General features: G+C 47.8%; 1 protein-coding gene across 7 annotated transcripts in view; it reads left to right on the top strand.

Moving 5' to 3' along the window:
* Positions 1–21463, top strand: part of LOC110486089 (BAH and coiled-coil domain-containing protein 1) — a 186404-nt gene that overhangs the window by 122657 nt on the left and 42284 nt on the right. For 6 of the 7 annotated variants that reach the window (XM_036941861.1, XM_036941858.1, XM_036941860.1 and 3 more), the window contains 6 exons: positions 4852–5192; positions 7148–7487; positions 9728–10654; positions 15022–15191; positions 16660–16796; positions 17742–17855. In XM_036941861.1, the coding sequence (XP_036797756.1) occupies positions 4852–5192; positions 7148–7487; positions 9728–10654; positions 15022–15191; positions 16660–16796; positions 17742–17855 (2029 nt within the window). The remainder of the gene's footprint in view (positions 1–4851; positions 5193–7147; positions 7488–9727; positions 10655–15021; positions 15192–16659; positions 16797–17741; positions 17856–21463) is intronic. The other variant, XM_036941862.1, reaches the window with a different exon arrangement.

Below are 21463 nucleotides of genomic sequence, written 5' to 3'. Positions count from 1 at the left end.
ATCCCAGTTTCAGCTCACCACCTGTTCTGTCCCCCGCAGGGCTGGGTCCCTGGATGGGTCAGGGTGCGCTTCAAAAACATATGTACACACACACACACACATGTACACACACACACACACACACACACACACACACACACACATGTACACACACACACACACACACACAGACACACACACACACACAGACACACACACACACACACACACACACACACACACACACACACACACACACACACACACACACACACACACACACACACACACACACACACACCACAGAAGAAGAAGCTAAAGCAGTGCTCTACATCTATGCAGCAGGACCTATTCAGCGAACAGGCTGTGAAATTTAATTAGCTCTCCATCCTCAGTGGTGTGTTTCCTTCCGCGCTCCGCAGGAGTTGCAGAGGAGAGGGGAAGTGCATCCACGAAACCCTTCCCCGGGGAAAGATTAGCTTAGCCGGGTTAATGTTTCAGGACCAAGGTTCCATGGTGCATCAGGGGGGCTGAGGGGGTGGAAGGAGGATCAGACTGGACTGTGAAATATGTAAGAGACAAAAACACATTGAGTTGGAGAGAGAGGAAAGAGACAGAGAGAGAGAGAGAGAGAGAGACAGAGACAGAGAGAGAGAAGAAGGCGTGGGCAGCTGAATCCCCAAAGCTGAGCTCCATGTGTCATAGTCAGTGTGCTCAGCTGCCCTCTCCCCAGATTCACAGTCCACACACACAGCATTCCTATCTGCTCTGTAAAGAAGACACATCAGGGGAACGGCTGAGCTATGCTCCTCTTGAACATGGGAACTAGCATTCCTGCTGGTCCACAAGCTACTCATGTGGCCTGGAGAGCGGGCTGGAGTATGCTAGGCTGGATGGGTGGGTGAAGTTTTAGGGAGCACTGCAGGGTCGATCGCACCAAGGGGACAGTAATTTGGTTACTGGTCAGTGGCTCTGTCATCATCATCATCATGTAGTATGTCATTATAGTCACAATCCAGTGTATTTTCAGGACAGCTGCTATGAGAGTCCATTCTATTCAGGAGGAGGATAGAGAGAGGAAAGAGACAGGGAGAGAGAGAGACAGAGAGGAGAGAGGGAGAGAGGAGGGAGAGAAATAGAGAAAGAGAGGGGAGAGACAGAGAGATAGAGGGGAGAGAGAAAAAGAGGGAGAGAGAGAGAGGAGCGTGGGACGGCTGCTGTTTAGGTGACCATGTTCTCAGCATAAAGCAGCAGTGTTTGTTCACCAGAGGGATGTGATCAGCAGTGTTTGTTCAACAGAGGGATGTGATCCACAGTGTTTTTTCAACAGAGGGATGTGATCCACAGTGTTTGTTCAGCAGAGGGATGTGATCAGCAGTCTTTGTTCAACAGAGGGATGTGAACACCAGTCTTTGTTCACCAGAGGGATGTGATCAGCAGTGTTTGTTCAACAGAGGGATGTGATCAGCAGTCTTTGTTCAACAGAGGGATGTGATCAGCAGTCTTTGTTCACCAGAGGGATGTGATCAGCAGTGTTTGTTCACCAGAGGGATGTGATCAGCAGTGTTTGTTCAACAGAGGGATGTGATCCACAGTGTTTGTTCAACAGAGGGATGTGATCCACAGTGTTTGTTCAACAGAGGGATGTGATCAGCAGTGTTTGTTCAACAGAGGGATGTGATCAGCAGTCTTTGTTCAACAGAGGGATGTGATCAGTAGTGTTTGTTCAACAGAGGGATGTGATCCACAGTGTTTGTTCAACAGAGGGATGTGATCCACAGTGTTTGTTCAACAGAGGGATGTGATCAGCAGTGTTTGTTCAACAGAGGGATGTGAGCCACAGTGTTTGTTCACCAGAGGGATGTGATCCACAGTGTTTGTTCACCAGAGGGATGTGATCAGCAGTCTTTGTTCAACAGAGGGATGTGATCCACAGTGTTTGTTCAACAGAGGGATGTGATCAGCAGTCTTTGTTCAACAGAGGGATGTGATCAGCAGTCTTTGTTCAACAGAGGGATGTGATCAGTAGTGTTTGTTCAACAGAGGGATGTGATCCACAGTGTTTGTTCAACAGAGGGATGTGATCAGCAGTGTTTGTTCAACAGAGGGATGTGATCCACAGTGTTTGTTCAACAGAGGGATGTGATCAGCAGTGTTTGTTCAACAGAGGGATGTGATCCACAGTGTTTGTTCAACAGAGGGATGTGATCAGCAGTGTTTGTTCAACAGAGGGATGTGATCAGTAGTGTTTGTTCAACAGAGGGATGTGATCCACAGTGTTTGTTCAACAGAGGGATGTGATCCACAGTGTTTGTTCAACAGAGGGATGTGATCAGCAGTGTTTGTTCAACAGAGGGATGTGATCCACAGTGTTTGTTCAACAGAGGGATGTGATCAGCAGTGTTTGTTCAACAGAGGGATGTGATCAGCAGTCTTTGTTCAACAGAGGGATGTGATCAGTAGTGTTTGTTCAACAGAGGGATGTGATCAGCAGTGTTTGTTCAACAGAGGGATGTGATCAGCAGTCTTTGTTCAACAGAGGGATGTGATCAGTAGTGTTTGTTCAACAGAGGGATGTGATCAGCAGTGTTTGTTCAACAGAGGGATGTGATCAGCAGTGTTTGTTCAACAGAGGGATGTGATCAGCAGTCTTTGTTCAACAGAGGGATGTGATCAGTAGTGTTTGTTCAACAGAGGGATGTGATCCACAGTGTTTGTTCAACAGAGGGATGTGATCCACAGTGTTTGTTCAACAGAGGGATGTGATCAGCAGTCTTTGTTCAACAGAGGGATGTGATCAGCAGTCTTTGTTCACCAGAGGGATGTGATCAGCAGTGTTTGTTCACCAGAGGGATGTGATCAGCAGTGTTTGTTCAACAGAGGGATGTGATCCACAGTGTTTGTTCAACAGAGGGATGTGATCAGCAGTGTTTGTTCAACAGAGGGATGTGATCAGCAGTCTTTGTTCAACAGAGGGATGTGATCAGCAGTCTTTGTTCAACAGAGGGATGTGATCAGCAGTGTTTGTTCAACAGAGGGATGTGATCCACAGTGTTTGTTCAACAGAGGGATGTGATCAGCAGTGTTTGTTCAACAGAGGGATGTGATCAGCAGTGTTTGTTCAACAGAGGGATGTGATCAGCAGTCTTTGTTCAACAGAGGGATGTGATCAGCAGTCTTTGTTCAACAGAGGGATGTGATCAGCAGTCTTTGTTCAACAGAGGGATGTGATCCACAGTGTTTGTTCAACAGAGGGATGTGATCAGCAGTGTTTGTTCAACAGAGGGATGTGATCCACAGTGTTTGTTCAATAGAGGGATGTGATCAGCAGTGTTTGTTCAACAGAGGGATGTGATCAGCAGTGTTTGTTCAACAGAGGGATGTGATCAGCAGTCTTTGTTCAACAGAGGGATGTGATCAGCAGTCTTTGTTCAACAGAGGGATGTGATCAGCAGTCTTTGTTCAACAGAGGGATGTGATCAGCAGTGTTTGTTCAACAGAGGGATGTGATCAGTGTGTGTTATCTTGTGTGTAAGTGAGGGCTTTGCTTTTGTGTGAGAGATGGCTGTACTGGTGTTCCAGCATTGAGACATACAGATAGATGTCTCAATGCTGCACATGTCTGGGTTATACTTTCTGAGAGACATACATTTATGTACAGCTTAGCTCCTTTCCCCCCATTGTGTTGATCTTGGTGTGTGTGTGTGTGCGTGCGTGCGTGTGTGTGTGCGGGTGTGGGTGTACCCCAGCTAGCACATTTGGTTCCTTGGAAGTTATGGGGTACGTACGTTTTTGGTTTCCTATGTGTTCTGGGAACGACACCATAAGTTTCCTGACCGGTAAACATTTTTAGGTTGCAGGTACGTTCAGAGAACGTTTTACTATGGTCCCACAAGGTTTTGTTAACTTTCTGAGAATGGAAATTATAGGTAATTTGAAGGTAATAAATAACGTTCTGAGAACATGTTTCAATATGACTTTTAACAGCACTGTTAGCTTAGTTAGGGTTAACTGTTTTGAATTCATTTGCTTTGTCATTAATCATGCATTTTTTATAGTGGCACACCGTCAATGAGATTCGAACCTATAATCTTCTGTTCTCTATGGAATTAGTTCACTACACCCCCAGAGTTTTTTATAAATTCCTACAAAGATGTTCATTTTAGTCTAACAAACAGACCCTATATCAAAGGAAACAACCACTAATTAAGATCAGGTATGGCAGAGGATAGAGTTTTGTTGATGCTGAGAACGAAATGTATTTGTTTTTAAATAACGTTCTTAGTATGTTACTAATGTTTTCTTGTCATTTTTCTGGAAAGTTTTTAATATTCTGAGAACATGCCTATATATAGAACCATTAGGAAACCTGTAGGAAACGTTATGCTGAAGTACTGAAATTCCCAACTAAGAAACATATGGTTTTCAGAACGTTATGTGCTAGCTGGGTATCCTGCACTATTCCTATAAAGTTGTGGGAAAGTTGTATGCAAAATAACCATTGGACAATCACGCTGTTACTAAGCTCTGAGAAACCTGTGGTTCTCAGGACTTTATGTCCTAGCTGGGACGTGTGTATGTGCACTTGTACATATTCATGTGCATGAATGCATTTGTGAGTTTGAGAGTGCGTGTGTGTGCATGTGTGTGCATGTGTGTGTGAGAGAGAGAGAGAGTGTGTGTGTGTGTGTGTGTGTGTGTGTGTGTGTGTGTGTGTGTGTGTGTGTGTGTGTGTGTGTGTGTGTGTGTGTGTGTGTGTGTGTGTGTGTGAGAGAGAGTGTGCGTGCGTGTGTGTGTGTGTGTGAGTGTGTGTGTGTGTGTGTGTGTGTGTGTGTGTGGGCTCCTCTGATCCACTCCTTTCTCTTTCATTAGATGTGATGGAGCAGCCTGGGCTGTGGCCTCCAGTGTACGGAGCCCGAGGGCCCTCCTCCCACATACACCCACAACACCCCGCTGTGTACTCCCGCTCGCAGTTTCTACGGCAACAGGAGCTGTACGCTCTCCAGCAGCATCAACAGCATCATCATCTGCAGCAGCAGCAGCATCAACACCAACAGCAACAGAGTCACCAGTCACAACCCCAGTCACACCCCCAGTCACAACCCCAGTCACACCCCCAGTCACAGCCACAGCCACAACCACAACCACAGCCCCAGCAGCACCACAGGGCAGCACAGACCATGGAGCTTCAACACAGACCCAACCACGCCCAGGTGGGTGTGGCATACTGGCCACAGATTAACATGAATACCTACATACACACAAACACAAGTACGCACGGATGCACACACATTATCATGAATACACACACAGCCTTATTCTCATGACAACACCAGCAGCTTTGTTACATAGTACAGTACTTCCTCACACACAAACAGCATTGGGTCACAGCATGTACAGTACAGTACTTCCTCACACACAAACAGCATTGGACCACAGCATGTACAGTACAGTACTTCTCACACACAAACAGCATTGGGCCACAGCATGTACAGTACAGTACTTCTCACACACAAACAACATTGGGTCACAGCATGTACAATACAGTACTTCTCACACACAAACAGCATTGGGCCACAGCATGTACAGTGCAGTACTTCCTCACACACAAACAGCATTGGGCCACAGCATGTACATTACAGTACTTCTCACACACAAACAGCATTGGGCCACAGCATGTACAGTACAGTACTTCCTCACACACAAACAGCATTGGGCCACAGCATGTACAATACAGTACTTCTCACACACAAACAGCATTGGGCCACAGCATGTACAGTACAGTACTTCCTCACACACAAACAGCATTGGACCACAGCATGTACAGTACAGTACTTCTCACACACAAACAGCATTGGGCCACAGCATGTACAGTACCTATTCTTAGCTTCATAGCCCAATATTATCCCAGGATTTGCTGACTCTCCCTCTGGAATAGTTTGGGCTCAGTATGGATGGTGGTGCAAACTGCCTGGTTTGTCATTGTAAACAGTAAGAGTCAATATATCCAGGTTGAATGAATGCCTGGCTCAGCTGAACACAGGTTCCACACTCCTAGGGTTGCAAAATCCCAGAACTTTCCCAGAATTCCCTGGTTTTCTAGAAACCCTGATTGGAAGGGTCCTGGAATTCAAATCAAATCCAAGTTTATTTGTCACGTGCACCAAATACAACAGTTGTAGTAGACCTTGCTTACTTACAAGCCCTAGCCATGCTTACTTACAAGCCCTAACCAACAGTGCAATTTGTAAGTAAAAAATAGGCTTTAGGTAAACAATAGATAGGTAAAATAACAGTGAAAATAACAGTAGCGGGGCTATATACAGGTGGGACCGGTACAGAGTGTGAGGGGGCACCGGTTAGTCGGGCTAATGGAGGTAATATGTACATGTAGGTAGAGTTAAAGTGACCATGCATAGATGAATTAATTAATTAATTAATCAATTAATCCTCCAACCAGGATTTCTGGAAAAGCAGGGCATTCTGGGAAAGTTACCTGGATTATACAACCTTTCTCACACAATACCAATACTGACGAAGCCTCTTGGTCAATCAGCAGATTGCTCAAGATTTGGTTACATCATCTAGAATGTAGACACGACACTCATAGAAAACAGGTGCTATCTATAATCTTTTGCTGTCCCCATAAGAGAACCCGTTGAAGAACACTTTTTGGTTCCAGGTAGAACCCTTTCGGTTCCATGTAGAACCCTTTCCCCAGAAGGTTCTACATGGAACCCAAACAAGTTCTACCTGGAACCAAATAGGGTTCTCCTATGGGGACAGCCGAAGAACCCTTTTGGAACCCTTTTTTCTAAGAGTGTAGGGCATGTTCTCTAGGGCTTGTCTTTGGTTATTATGGGGTGCTCTACTTTAGGCTATCGCTCCATTCAGTCTCATTGTGGGAGTTGTGCATGGTTTACTCCAATGGATCAGTGGATAAGGACGAGTGCTGCCAACACCAGGGTTGTGGGTTTGAGTTCTGCAATGGGCAACATCATTTAATATGTCAGTCAATGTTGACACTTTTATCCCAAAGGGACTGTCAACATTGACAGAGCCACGTACAGTAAATTCCCATGTAAATGGAACGTTCTGTTCACACGTAAATCACCTGCTCTATGTTCTACGTGGTGATGTTTGTGTGTTTTCGTCCCTCTGTGGGTAGGTACAGAAGAGACCAGAGTCAGTGGAGCTGGAGGAGCTGCTCTCTGAGCCACCAGGTTCTAAACCTTCCAAACCCTACTCCTCCTACCACAGAAACACCCCCACCCCGGGGGCCTGCACTGCTCACCTGTCCCCCTGCTGCCAGTCCCAGTCCCCCACCCTGCGCCCCCACCCTAAGAGCACCCCATCCACCCCCTGCCCCGCCCCTAGCCCGGCAGCCGCCGCCCCTCGGTCTCCGGAAATCAGTCCCGCCCCCCCACAGCTGCCAAAAGGGGCGGAGACCCAGGACAAGAGAGGAGAGGGACAGCCCCTGCAGGATTACCCACAATCCCTGGAGCCTGGTAAGGGAACTCACACTGTCCATCCACTCTGATTATGTCCCAAATATCTCTCCTTCCTCCCAAAGTGTGCACTTGTTCAATTCCCTTCACTGATTTGAAAGGCAATGAAGGGTATAAAAATAACCCCACTAGCTTATGCCTCCACCAACCTAAGGGTTCTACATTTGTGGAAGAACTGAACAGGTGCTCTCTTCAGGATATTGGAGAAACTATTGGGACACATCCCCAGGTTACATTCCAATATTCACACTAACATTTCACTTAGGTTGCGTTTACACAGGCAGCCCAATTCTGATATTTTTTCCACTAATTGGTCTTTTAACCAATCACATCAGATCTTTTCACATTAAATCAGAATTGGGTTGCCTGTGTAAACGCAGCCTGTGTGATATGTTAGAACCTCTCTGAGGGTCATGTGAGAAATATGTATGATGACAATAGACTGTTAAGAGGGATATGCAAGATAGTTAGAGACACACAGCTCATTCAGCTGTCAAGGGTTCTACACTAACAACCCTGGCCTTCAAAGTCTATCTGTGAAAACTGTAAATGACTGATAGGTCTGACACAGCAACAGAGGACATAGCACTACAAATCATCATCCAGCAACAGAGGACATAGCACTACAAATCATCATCCAGCAACAGAGGACATAGCACTACAAATCTTCATCCAGCAACAGAGGACATAGCACTACAAATCTTTATCAAGCAACAGAGGACATAGCACTACAAATCATCATCCAGCAACAGAGGACATAGCACTACAAATCATCATCCAGCAACAGAGGACATAGCACTACAAATCTTCATCCAGCAACAGAGGACATAGCACTACAAATCTTTATCAAGCAACAGAGGACATAGCACTACAAATCATCATCCAGCAACAGAGGACATAGCACTACAAATCTTTATCAAGCAACAGAGGACATAGCACTACAAATCTTCATCCAGCAACAGAGGACATAGCACTACAAATCTTTATCAAGCAACAGAGGACATAGCACTACAAATCTTTATCAAGCAACAGAGGACATAGCACTACAAATCTTATCAAGCAACAGAGGACATAGCACTACAAATCTTTATCAAGCAACAGAGGACATAGCACTACAAATCATCATCCAGCAACAGAGGACATAGCACTACAAATCTTCATCCAGCAACAGAGGACATAGCACTACAAATCATCATCCAGCAACAGAGGACATAGCACTACAAATCTTCATCCAGCAACAGAGGACATAGCACTACAAATCTTCATCCAGCAACAGAGGACATAGCACTACAAATCATCATCCAGCAACAGAGGACATAGCACTACAAATCTTCATCCAGCAACAGAGGACATAGTACTACAAATCATCATCCAGCAACAGAGGACATAGCACTACAAATCATCATCCAGCAACAGAGGACATAGCACTACAAATCTTCATCCAGTAACTGCCACAGCCTATGGGGTCCTTAATGATATTGTTCTGTTTCTATGGCTCTTGCCTGTGCCTGTGTCCCAAATGTCACCGTATTCCCTAGCCCTTGGTCAAAAGTAGTGCACTAAATAAAGAATAGAGTGGATTTTGTGACGCATCGTGTGAGAGTGGCTGGGGTTGGCTGGCAAGCCCTGGGATTGACACATAAAGCAGCTCTGAGCTGGAGAAGTAAACAAATAAAATGGCTGCCGGCCCGGCTGGTCTCTCTCTCAGCACTGTCACCTCGGTAATGACTGAGAAACACCTCGCTCAGAGCCTTGGAGGCTCCGCCCCCCCCCCCCAGGCCCACACCCTCTTCATCACCGTTAACGCCTCGCTAACTGCCTTGCAATGCCATTCCACGCCAGAAGATATAAAAGTGTCAGGCCACCTTTGATAAACGAAACCTGCTACACTTCAAATAGCAAGCTAACACACACACCTACGCTGAATAACACGTTCACGCACGGTTCACTCCCCTTCCTGTGTGTTGTGAGATCAAGGCGCAGTGCCACCTACGTAATGTCCTCTTCCTGTGCCTCTCTACCCTCTCATGACCCTGGAGTGAGTTCTATTCAGGGCGGGTCCTCAGGGTTAGGCCTTTTGAACAGCCTCTGACCACACTTCACAGGAGAGAGAGAGAGAGAGAGTCGTAGGGACGATCATCTGGCTTTTGAGAAATGTTTTTCCCCTCTTTGTTGTGAAGCTTTTTTACTTATTCCTCTTTTAAACCCGCCTCCCTTTTCTCTTTCCTATGTTTTTATAGACTTGCCTCCTGGATACACCTACCCTGCCATCGCCATGGGTTACAGGAGCTGCACATCGCCCCACGATGTCCGATTGGCCGAGCCAGCTGACCTGGAGGCGGTCCAGGCGGAGCCTGCTGAGAATGCTCCCCAGCCTCTCTCCAGCCTAGGGGCGGAGCTAGAGTGTCAGGCCATGGTGAGGCCCCTCCCACACCAGGAAGTGGAGGAGGAAGAGGAGGGGCAAAAGGAAGAGGAGGTGCAGAGAGAGGAGGTGGAAGCCAGAGAAGCAGCAGGCAGCTGTGGACCTCCAGATCAGGTGCATAGGGAGGAGCAGGAGGAGGAGGTGTCAGTGTGTCCTCCTGCGGAGAGCCGTGTGTGTGACACCGCCTCCTGTCCCATTCCTATCCCCCTCTCTGATGAGGAGAACCACAGAGATGACCCCACCTCCACCCTGGAGGAGCAGGAGGAGGAAAAGTGCAAGGTGGAGAGAGGACAGCAGCAGGAGGTGGCAGGAGAACAGGAGGAGCAGGACTCCACCATCATCGACCTGGACCCTCCCTGCCCTGCCCAGCCTCACCAGGAGGCACATACTGAGGAGGAAGAGGAGGGAGGAGAGGAGGAGAGTACTCCTAATGATGACAACCACTCAGTAGAGTTGGTGTGCCTCTCCCCCTCCTCTCCCTCTCTGTGCCCCAGCCAGTCTCTCATCACCCTCTCCACCCCCCTGAAACCCATTGTGCCTAGTTACTGGAGCCTAGAGCTGCTGATCGCTGCAGCCTTCTGTGCCGACGTCCCTCCGTTTCCCATGCTGGCCTCCAGCACCCTCCAGCCCCAGGCCTGTGACACCCATCCCTGCCCCAGCCACCCCCACCACGGCATGGAGCTGCTCAGCGAGCTGGCCGACCTGGAGCTCCAACAGCACCGACACAACACAGGAGACAGCCAAGGTGAGAGAGATATAGTCTGACAGACGGACGGACAGGCGAACAGATGGATGGACAGACAGCAGTCTGAAATGATGTCATTGTAACTAGAAGCTGATTGAAATGACAATCAGAAACAAATGATGTCATTTCAACCAGCCCACTAGGGTGATGTCACTTAAAGCTGGAATCCTTCAGGTTTTTATTTATTTATTAGGATCCCCATTAGCCGACGCCATGGCGACAGCTAGTCTTACTGGGGTCCGACACGTAACGAAAAATACATTACAGATAAAAGACTTTACAATCCTCCTAACTCTTTCTTTCCAAGTCTCCCCCAGAGATCTCTTTCTATGAGCAGAAGCAGGCTTCCTAGAAGACTCCTCTAATGATAGAGCAGGAGAGAGAGAAGCAGCAAACCTCTGTTACAATACAGAGCCCTGATACAACACAGACCTCTGTTACAATACAGAGCCCTGATACAACACAGACCTAGTCCTCTGCTACAGTACTCTCTGTCTCTGTCTGTCTCTCTCTCTGTCTCTGTCTCTGTCTGTCTGTCTCTCTCTCACCCTCTGGCTCTCTCTCTGTCTCTCTCTCTCTCTCTCTCTGTATCTCTCTGTCTGTCTGTCTCTCTCTCTCTCTCTGTCTCTGTCTCTGTCTCTCTCTCCTGCTCCGCTCACCCTCTGCCTCTCTGTAAAATCCACACACACACACTCACGTGCGCACATTCGTGTAAGTACACACACAAGTGTGTGGGTAATCACAAAAGCAGTGGATGTTGTTGGGACCCTGGAGCATTGCCTCAGTAATTACAACCCATTGTTTTAAAGTGCCTTTTAAAGCTTCCTCGGTTTCAAAGCGCCGCAGTCGCGTTTAGTTTTTTTTCCGTGTTCATGCGAAAGGATGTTTTGTGTTTACCCCATCTTCCTAATACATTTAACTGGTCCCAAAAGATGGCGACTATAAAAAGGACATCATCAAGTGATTTTTAGAGTGTTGTTGTTTTGGCTGTGTGATGTCATCGCAGGCTCTGAGGAGTTACTAAAGACATCAGTAAGCATTACTAGGTGACTTCTTGTAATGATAGAACTTCACACAGTCCCTCATCATGTGTAGCCCCCAGGGTGGAGAGAGAGGTCCCTACCTAGTACAGCAGTACGGTATTATCCTTTCTGAGCCGAGCTGAGCCCATCCGAACTGTACTGCACTGGCCTGGTTACAGTATGCACAGTGTGAAAAGGGTACGGGAGTATTCAATATATTTCACCACAACAGCCGCAGACCTACAGTACTGTACTGTAGATGTCTATACTACATGGTGAAACCCTGGGCCAGATGGTCAGGTAGTACCACAGACCTACAGTACAGTACTGTAGATGTCTATACTACATGGTGAAACCCTGGGCCAGATGGTCAGGTAGTACCACAGACCTACAGTACTGTACTGTAGATGTCTATACTACATGGTGAAACCCTGGGCCAGATGGTCAGGTAGTACCGCAGACCTACAGTACTGTACTGTAGATGTCTATACTACATGGTGAAACCCTGGGCCAGATGGTCAGGTAGTACCACAGACCTACAGTACTGTACTGTAGATGTCTATACTACATGGTGAAACCCTGGGCCAGATGGTCAGGTAGTACCACAGACCTACAGTACTGTACTGTAGATGTCTATACTACATGGTGAAACCCTGGGCCAGATGGTCAGGTAGTACCACAGACCTACAGTACTGTACTGTAGATGTCTATACTACATGGTGAAACCCTGGGCCAGATGGTCAGGTAGTACCACAGACCTACAGTACAGTACTGTAGATGTCTATACTACATGCTGAAACCCTGGGCCAGATGGTCAGGTAGTACCACAGACCTACAGTACTGTAGATGTCTATACTACATGGTGAAACCCTGGGCCAGATGGTCAGGTAGTACCGCAGACCTACAGTACTGTACTGTAGATGTCTATACTACATGGTGAAACCCTGGGCCAGATGGTCAGGTAGTACCACAGACCTACAGTACTGTACTGTAGATGTCTATACTACATGGTGAAACCCTGGGCCAGATGGTCAAGTAGTACCACAGACCTACAGTACTGTACTGTAGATGTCTATACTACATGGTGAAACCCTGGGCCAGATGGTCAGGTAGTACCACAGACCTACAGTACAGTACTGTAGATGTCTATACTACATGGTGAAACCCTGGGCCAGATGGTCAGGTAGTACCACAGACCTACAGTACTGTACTGTAGATGTCTATACTACATGGTGAAACCCTGGGCCAGATGGTCAGGTAGTACCACAGACCTACAGTACTGTACTGTAGATGTCTATACTACATGGTGAAACCCTGGGCCAGATGGTCAAGTAGTACCACAGACCTACAGTACTGTACTGTAGATGTCTATACTACATGGTGAAACCCTGGGCCAGATGGTCAGGTAGTACCACAGACCTACAGTACAGTACTGTAGATGTCTATACTACATGGTGAAACCCTGGGCCAGATGGTCAGGTAGTACCACAGACCTACAGTACTGTACTGTAGATGTCTATACTGCATGGTGAAACCCTGGGCCAGATGGTCAAGTAGTACCACAGACCTACAGTACTGTACTGTAGATGTCTATACTACATGGTGAAACCCTGGGCCAGATGGTCAGGTAGTACCACAGACCTACAGTACTGTACTGTAGATGTCTATACTACACGGTGAAACCCTGGGCCAGATGGTCAGGTAGTACCACAGACCTACAGTACTGTACTGTAGATGTCTATACTGCACGGTGAAACCCTGGGCCAGATGGTCAGGCAGTATCACAGACCTACAGTACTGTAGATGTCTATACTGCATGGTGAAACCCTGGGCCAGATGGTCAGGTAGTACCACAGACCTACAGTACTGTAGATGTCTATACTGCATGGTGAAACCCTGGGCCAGATGGTCAGGTAGTACCACAGACCTACAGTACTGTAGATGTCTATACTGCATGGTGAAACCCTGGGCCAGATGGTCAGGTAGTACCACAGACCTACAGTACTGTAGATGTCTATACTGCATGGTGAAACCCTGGGCCAGATGGTCAGGTAGTACCACAGACCTACAGTACTGTAGATGTCTATACTGCATGGTGAAACCCTGGGCCAGATGGTCAGGTAGTACCACAGCAGCATGTGTTTGTTCCACACTGACATGACCTCTCAGAGGAACGTTCCTGTGTGTATGTCAGCTCATTCTAGCGTCATCTCCAGCTCTTTCCTCCATTAATTTGAATATGATGACACTTTGTTTGGATAGCAAGGTTTGGGTCAGTTTGATTTCAATTCCAGTCAATTCAGGAAGTACACTGAAATTCCAATTCCAATTCTCTCGAATGCTTTCAAATGAGGAAACTGTCGAATTGGAATTAGAATTTGGTTTACTTGATTAATTTATTAGACTTGAAATGAAACTGACCAGAGCCCTGTTGGATAGACCATATGTAGCATGTCAACTGCATGTCCAATGACTTTCAACTAGAAAGTGTCTGCAGTCCATCTGCAGATGTTCAACGAACAAACATCAGTAGACTATCAGCACTGCAGCATCTCAACAGCATGTCTTCAGCCTTTCAGCAGCATCTCAACAGTATGTCTTCAGCCTTTCAGCATCTCAACAGCATGTCTTCAGCCTTTCAACAGCATCTCAACAGCATGTCTTCAGCCTTTCAGCAGCATCTCAACAGCATGTCTTCAGCCTTTCAACAGCATCTCAACAGCATGTCTTCAGCATCTCAACAGCATGTCTTCAGCCTTTCAGCAGCATCTCAACAGCATGTCTTCAGCATCTCAACAGCATGTCTTCAGCCTTTCACCAGCATCTCAACAGCATGTCTTCAGCCTTTCAGCAGCATTTCAACAGCATGTCTTCAGCCTTTTAACAGCATCTCAACAGCATGTCTTCAGCATCTCAACAGCATGTCTTCAGCCTTTCAGCAGCATCTCAACAGCATGTCTTCAGCCTTTTAACAGCATCTCAACAGCATGTCTTCAGCATCTCAACAGCATGTCTTCAGCCTTTCAGCAGCATCTCAACAGCATGTCTTCAGCCTTTCAGCAGCATCTCAACAGCATGTCTTCAGCCTTTCAGCAGCATCTCAACAGCATGTCTTCATCCTTTCAGCAGCATCTCAACATTACATTTGTAGAGCTACAGATGAGCTATCCAAGTGAAGTGTTACAGAGGAAGGTGTGCTGCACAGGATCACACCCTAGATGGAATTCAAATAAAGATAAGATACTAGAATGACACGTAACATCGAACTCTGAATGAACATGTCTGTCATTATCACGGTTCGTTTTCCTTGACCCCTGACCCCTGAGTCTGTGTTTCGGCCCACAGGAGAGGAGATGTTGATCTTTGACCTCCAGAGTCTTGCCACCCTGGCAGCAGCCCGTGCCTTGGAGCTGGGTGCCCAGGAGGGTAGCGGGGAGGGCGCCGGGCGGCACTACCCGGCCCGCAAGACCCTCAACCTGCGCAGGAAATACAGCTGGACACCTCGCCACGAACCGGTAGAGTACAACTATACTGTATCCTGATGTTCTATTTACCATTAGAATAGAATGCAGTACATTCAAAAAATACATGAGAAGGAATTTTAAATGGTTAAGTGCACACTCTGATTTTAGACTGTTAGTTTAATAACATGTATAAGCCTTTAAAAGCATTTCAAATCAAATGTATTTATATAGCCCTTCGTACACCCAAACAGCAAGCAATGCAGGTGTTGAAGCACGTTGGCTCGGAAAAACTCCCTAGAAAGGCCTAAACCTAGGAAGAAACCTAGAGAGGAACCAGGCTATGAGGGGTGGCCAGTCCTCTTCTGTTTGTGCCGGGTGGAGATTATAACAGAACATGGCCAAGATGTTCAAATGTTCATAAATGACCAGCAGGGTCAAATAATAATAATCACTTCGTTGTGTGTCAAGCATTGCGCTGTTTATGACTTCAAACCTATCAACTCTCGAGATGAGGCTGGTGTAACAGAAGTGAAATGGCTGGCTAGTTAGCGCGCGCTAATAGAGTTTCAAACTTCACTCGCTCTGAGCCTTGGGGTGGTTGTTTTCCTTGCTCTACATGGGTAATGCTGCTTCGATGTGGTGGCTGTTGTCATTGTGTTCCTGGTTCGAGCCCAGGGAGGAGCGAAGAGAGGGACGGAAGCTATACTGTTACACTGGCAATACTAAAGTTCCTATAAGAACATCCAATAGTCAAAGGTTAATGAAATACAAATGGTATAGAGGGAAATAGTCCTATAATAACTACAACCTAAAACTTCTTACCTGGGAATATTGAAGACTCGTGTTAAAAGGAACCACCAGCTTTCATATGTTCTAATGTTCTGAGCAAGGAACTGAAACGTTAGCTTTCTTACATGGCACATATTACACTTTTCCTTTCTTCTCCAACACTTTGTTTTTGCATTATTTGAACCAAATTGAACATGTTTCATTATCTACTTGAGGCTAAATTGATTTTATTGATGTATTATATTAAGTTATAATAAGTGTTAAATCAGTATTTTTGTAATTGTCATTATTACAAAAAAACACAAAAAAAATGGTCCGATTATTCGGTAGCGGCTTTTTTGGTCCTGCAATAATCGGTATCGGCGTTGAAAAATCATAATCGGCCGGCCTCTAATCTCTACCACTCCTGCTGTCTCTAGAGAGTTGAAAACAGCGGGTCTGGGACAGGTAGCACATCCGGTGAACAGGTCAGGGTTCTATAGCCGCAGGCAGAACAGTTGAAACTGGAGCAGCAGCACGGCCAGGTGGACTGGGGACAGCAAGGAGTCATCATGCCAGGTAGTCCTGAGGCATGGTCCTAGGGCTCAGGTCCTTCGAGAGAGAGAAAGAGAGAATTAGAGAGAGCATACTTAAATTCACACAGGACACCGGATAAGACAGGAGAAGTACTCCAGATATAACAGATTCATAAAATACACTTGATTGATTGATTAGTATTGTGAACATTCAGGCATGCCCGGCCAAGGGCACCATGGAGAGGATGGAGGGTCCAGAGCTGGCCATGCGGGTGAAGCTGGCAGAGCTCCAGAGGCGCTACAAAGAGAAACAGAGGGAGTTAGCCAAGCTACAGAGGAAGCATGACCACCAGTAAGATACACCATGTCCTTTACTATCCTCCTATAAACATGATCCTTTACCATATCCTTTTCTATCATCCTATACATTATCCTTCAACGAGTCGTTTACTATCCTCATATACATTATCATTTACTATCCTCATATACATTATCCTTCAACGAGTCCTTTACTATCATCCTCTACATTATCCTTCAACGAGTCCTTTACTATCCTCCTATACATTATCCTTCACCATATCCTTTACTATCATCCTATACATTATCCTTCAACGAGTCCTTTTCTGTCATCCTATACATTATCTTTCAACGAGTCCTTTACTATCCTCATATACATTATAATTTACTATCATCCTATACATTATCCTTCAATGAGTCCTTTACTATCCTCCTATACATTATCCTTCACCATATAATTTACTGCCGTCCTATACATTATCCTTCAACATGTACTTCACTATTCTCCTATACATTACCTGTCAACTCTTTGAAAATAAGTGTTTTAACTCTCATGTGTTATCCTGTGGGATCAAAACCTTATCTTGTTAAAACATTTCATGACTACCTCCTAGTCTCATGACTACCTCCTAGTCTCATGACTAGCTCCTAGTCTCATGACTACCTCCTATTCTCATGACTACCTCCTAGTCTCATGACTACCCCCTAGTCTCATGGCTACCTCCTAGTCTCATGACTACCTCCTAGTCTCATGGCTACCTCCTAGTCTCATGACTACCTCCTAGTCTCATGACTACCTCCTAGTCTCATGACTACCTCCTAGTCTCATGTTGTGATACTTCCCTAGGCTCCTTTAACTGATTTCTAAAGCAGCCCACAAAACAAACTGAAGCCATGACATCACACTCCTGAAGGATTCCCTCCTTCCTTCTCCAGTTTATCTGGTCCTGTGCTCAAATACAGTATCTTAGTGTTCTCATGAGTGTGTGTGTGTCTACAGGAAGGAGGAAACACCTCGCAGCCCTGCTCGTAGAGGACCGGGGCGGCCCAGGAAACGTAAATCAACCCCCGCCGCTGGCCCAGGCTCCTCCTCTGAGACCCAGAGGAAAATCAAGTGAGTGTGTGTGTGTGTTGTAAGGCTCATCTCCCTGCCTGACCATAGCCCAAACACACTGATAAGCCTCCTACATATCACTGCAATCCAGGAGACTCGTGCCATCAACAGGAAATGGGAGAACCCAGCTGACCCCTTCAAGGAAGTCCAGTTTAACCTAATCTTTACCTAATCAGCACAGAGACTAAATTGTATTACAGTTGAATCCACATCGGTGGTACGTGTGTGTGTTTGTGTGGGCGCCTGTTTGTGCATGTGGATGTTTTAAGTGTATGCATTCATTTCAAGATGTCGTCTGTGTAGTGTGTGTGTGTTCTGTACATGCGTATGTGTGGTTGGGTGTGTTGTGTCCGTCCACATACTGTCTGGGAGTGCCTCTGTGTGACTGTGTTCCATTGTATTCCTCTGTCCATGTGTCTCAGCCAGTTTCCGCACAGCTCATTTAAAACCTGAATGGCATTACTGTGGGCCAGAGGACGGCCAGGAGGGCTGGGGGGGCAGGAGGGCTGAGGGGCCAGAGTGGGGGCCAGGAGGGCTGGGGGGGCTAAGGGGGCAGGAGGGCTGGGGGGCCAGAGGAGGGCCAGGAGGGCTGAGGGGCTAGAGGGGGGCCAGGAGGGCTGGGGGGCCAGGAGGGCTGGGGGGGCAGGAGGGCTGAGGGGCCAGAGTGGGGGCCAGGAGGGCTGGGGGGGCTAAGGGGGCAGGAGGGCTGGGGGGCCAGAGGAGGGCCAGGAGGGCTGAGGGGCTAGAGGGGGGCCAGGAGGGCTGGGGGGCCAGGAGGGCTGGGGGGGCAGGAGGGCTGAGGGGGCAGGAGGGCTGGGGGGGCCAGAGGAGGGCCAGGAGGGCTGGGGGGCCAGAGGAGGGCTTGGGGGGCAGAGGACAGCCAGGAGGGATGGGAGGGCTGAGGGGCAGAAGGGCTGGTGGGCCAGAGGGGGGCCAGGAGGGCTGAGGGGGCAGGAGGGCTGATGGGGCAGGAGGGCAGAGGGGGGCCAGGAGGGCTGAGGGGGCCAGGAGGGCTGAGGGAGCCAGGAGGGCTGAGGGGGCAGAGGGGGGCCAGGAGGGCTGAGGGGGCAGGAGGGCTGAGGGGGCAGAGGGGGGCCAGGAGGGTTGAGGGGGCAGAGGACGGGCTGGGGGGGAAGAGGGGGGCCAGGAGAGCTGGGGGGGTAGAGGGGGGCCAGGAGGGCTGGGAGGGCAGAGGGGGGCCAGGAGGGCTGGGGGGAAAGAGAGGGGCCAGGAGGGCTGGGTGGAAAGAGAGGGGCAAGGAGGGCTTGGGGGGCAGGAGGGCTGAGGGGCCAGGGGGGGGCCAGAGGAGTCTGGGGGTTGTCTGGGGTGTGCCTGGGAGCTGAGAGCGGTGGAAGGGGGCTGGTTTGGGTTGTAATTAGAGTCCTGTGAATTATCATGTAATCTTCCCCAGCTCCAGGAATGGGACATGGCCTATCATTAAGGCCAGGGAGTCAGAGGGGTCAGGAGGGGATCGGGTCGGTCACACAGGGCCGTACAGCCGCCAAGACACACTGACACACACTGACAGCCCGTTGCTCTCAATTTATCTGACAAATTATAGTCGCATGCATTGGTTGAAGCACAATGTTAAATTCAATTCAATTTTACACAGGTAAGCTAAAGCTTACAGAAACCAGGAATGCAGACAGCTCTATAGACCTCTACGTCTATATGAGGGACTATGTTCAACACACCACCTCCTGTTATTCTGTTGGGTACCGACGGATGAAAAAAGATATCATGAAATATATTTATTTTTCAATGAAATATAATGTTAAAATAAAGGTTTAACATGACCATATTACTACAAGGCAAAACAGCTCATTCAATCAACCCTGATGGTGTTATAAGTATAAAAGAAAAGCTTGCTTTCATATAATAAAAAAAGCTTCAAAAGGTATTGGAATGGGATAATGTCTTAGTTTAGACTGGGAAGAATGCAATACATTACCTTGTATGTTGTACAAATCACATTATTGTGGGAGCACCTCCTCGAAGAGTATGAATTAGGCTGTTTGAGAGGGTTTGAATCCTAAGCAACCAGCATACACATAGTTTTAAAGTACAGTAGACCAACATAGCTACTGTAGTTGGTCAAATCTGTGTGCTGGAAAACCTTGGTAGAGCATGGGTGGAGTAGACATTGTGGTGCTGGAAAACCTTGGTAGAGCATGGCTGGAGTAGGCCTTGTGGTGCTGGAAAACCTTGGTAGAGCATGGGTGGAGTAGGCCTTGTGGTGCTGGAAAACCTTGGTAGAGCATGGGTGGAGTAGGCCTTGTGATGCTGGAAAACCTTGGTAGAGCATGGGTGGAGTAGGCCTTGTGGTGCTGGAAAACCTTGGTAGAGCATGGGTGGAGTAGGCCTTGTGGTGCTGGAAAACCTTGGTAGAGCATGGGTGGAGTAGGCCTTGTGGTGCTGGAAAACCTTGGTAGAGCATGGGTGGAGTAGGCCTTGTGGTGCTGGAAAACCTTGTGGGGCTCATGTGAATTTCCTTTCTTTTTGGGCATCAGACCACTTCCTACTTCTCAATGAAAACATATTTTTTTGTTTTTAATAAATCAGTGGGTAGCTCATAATTGTTATCCAAATTCTGAAATAACATATGAATAATACATGAATATTAATAATTAATCTGGATGTGGGTGATATTGCTCGTCCCAGGGAAACACAGAAACTAAAGAGGTTCCCACAAACATCAGCCGCCCATATCTTTATTTTGCTATGTCGGCGTGTAAATGCTCATTGGGTGGTATCCAGATTGGTGTGTGTGTGTGTGTGTGTGTGTGTGCCTGTGTGTATGTGTGCATACATGTGTTTGTGTGCTTGTGTGTACATGTATACATCTGTGTGTGCATCCATGTGTGTGTGTGTTTGCGTCTACTCGCATGTGTATACATCTGTGTGTGTGTGTGTGTGTGTTTGCGTCTACTCGCATGTGTGTACATCTGTGTGTGTGTGTGTGTGTGTGTGTGTGTGTGTGTGTGTGTGTGTGTGTGTCTCTGTGTTGTCAATTTTCAATTAGTGCTGTCATCAATGTCCATATGGAAGCCTTGGAGGGGCTTAGTGCCACCCCAGAGCAGCCAACAGTTCTATTCCCTCCCTCCCATTTCTGGGCAGCGTTCCATAGTGCTCCCAGCTCTCCCACTGCGATGTCAACTCTACTCTCCTTCCGCCTGTGTACCCCTGCCCCCTTTCCCTCACATTCTCCCCTCCAGTCCTCCCCCACCCCTCGTCCAGCCGGGCCGCACAGGGACACTGATGCCCTGTGACAGTGACACCAGAAATGAAAGGGCGGTAGGCGGCAGGGCCTACAGCGAAGGGATGGATGGAGGGAAGGGGAGATGGAAGGATGGATGGAGGGAGGGTGGAGAGAGAGATGGAGGGAGGGTGGAGAGAGAGATGGAAGGATGGATGGAGGGAGGGTGGAGAGGGAGATGGAGGGAGGGTGGAGAGAGAGATGGAGGGAGGGTGGAGAGGGAGATGGAAGGATGGATGAGGGAGGGTGGAGAGGGAGATGGAGGGAGGGTGGAGAGAGAGATGGAGGGAGGGTGGAGAGGGAGATGGAGGGAGGGTGGAGAGGGAGATGGAAGGATGGATGGAGGGAGGGT

This window comes from Oncorhynchus mykiss, chromosome 13 (genome assembly GCF_013265735.2).
Source record: "Oncorhynchus mykiss isolate Arlee chromosome 13, USDA_OmykA_1.1, whole genome shotgun sequence".
NCBI classification, from domain to species: domain Eukaryota; kingdom Metazoa; phylum Chordata; class Actinopteri; order Salmoniformes; family Salmonidae; genus Oncorhynchus; species Oncorhynchus mykiss.
The sequence above is the reverse complement of the archived record's forward strand: the minus strand, read 5'-3'. Positions and strand labels throughout refer to the sequence as shown.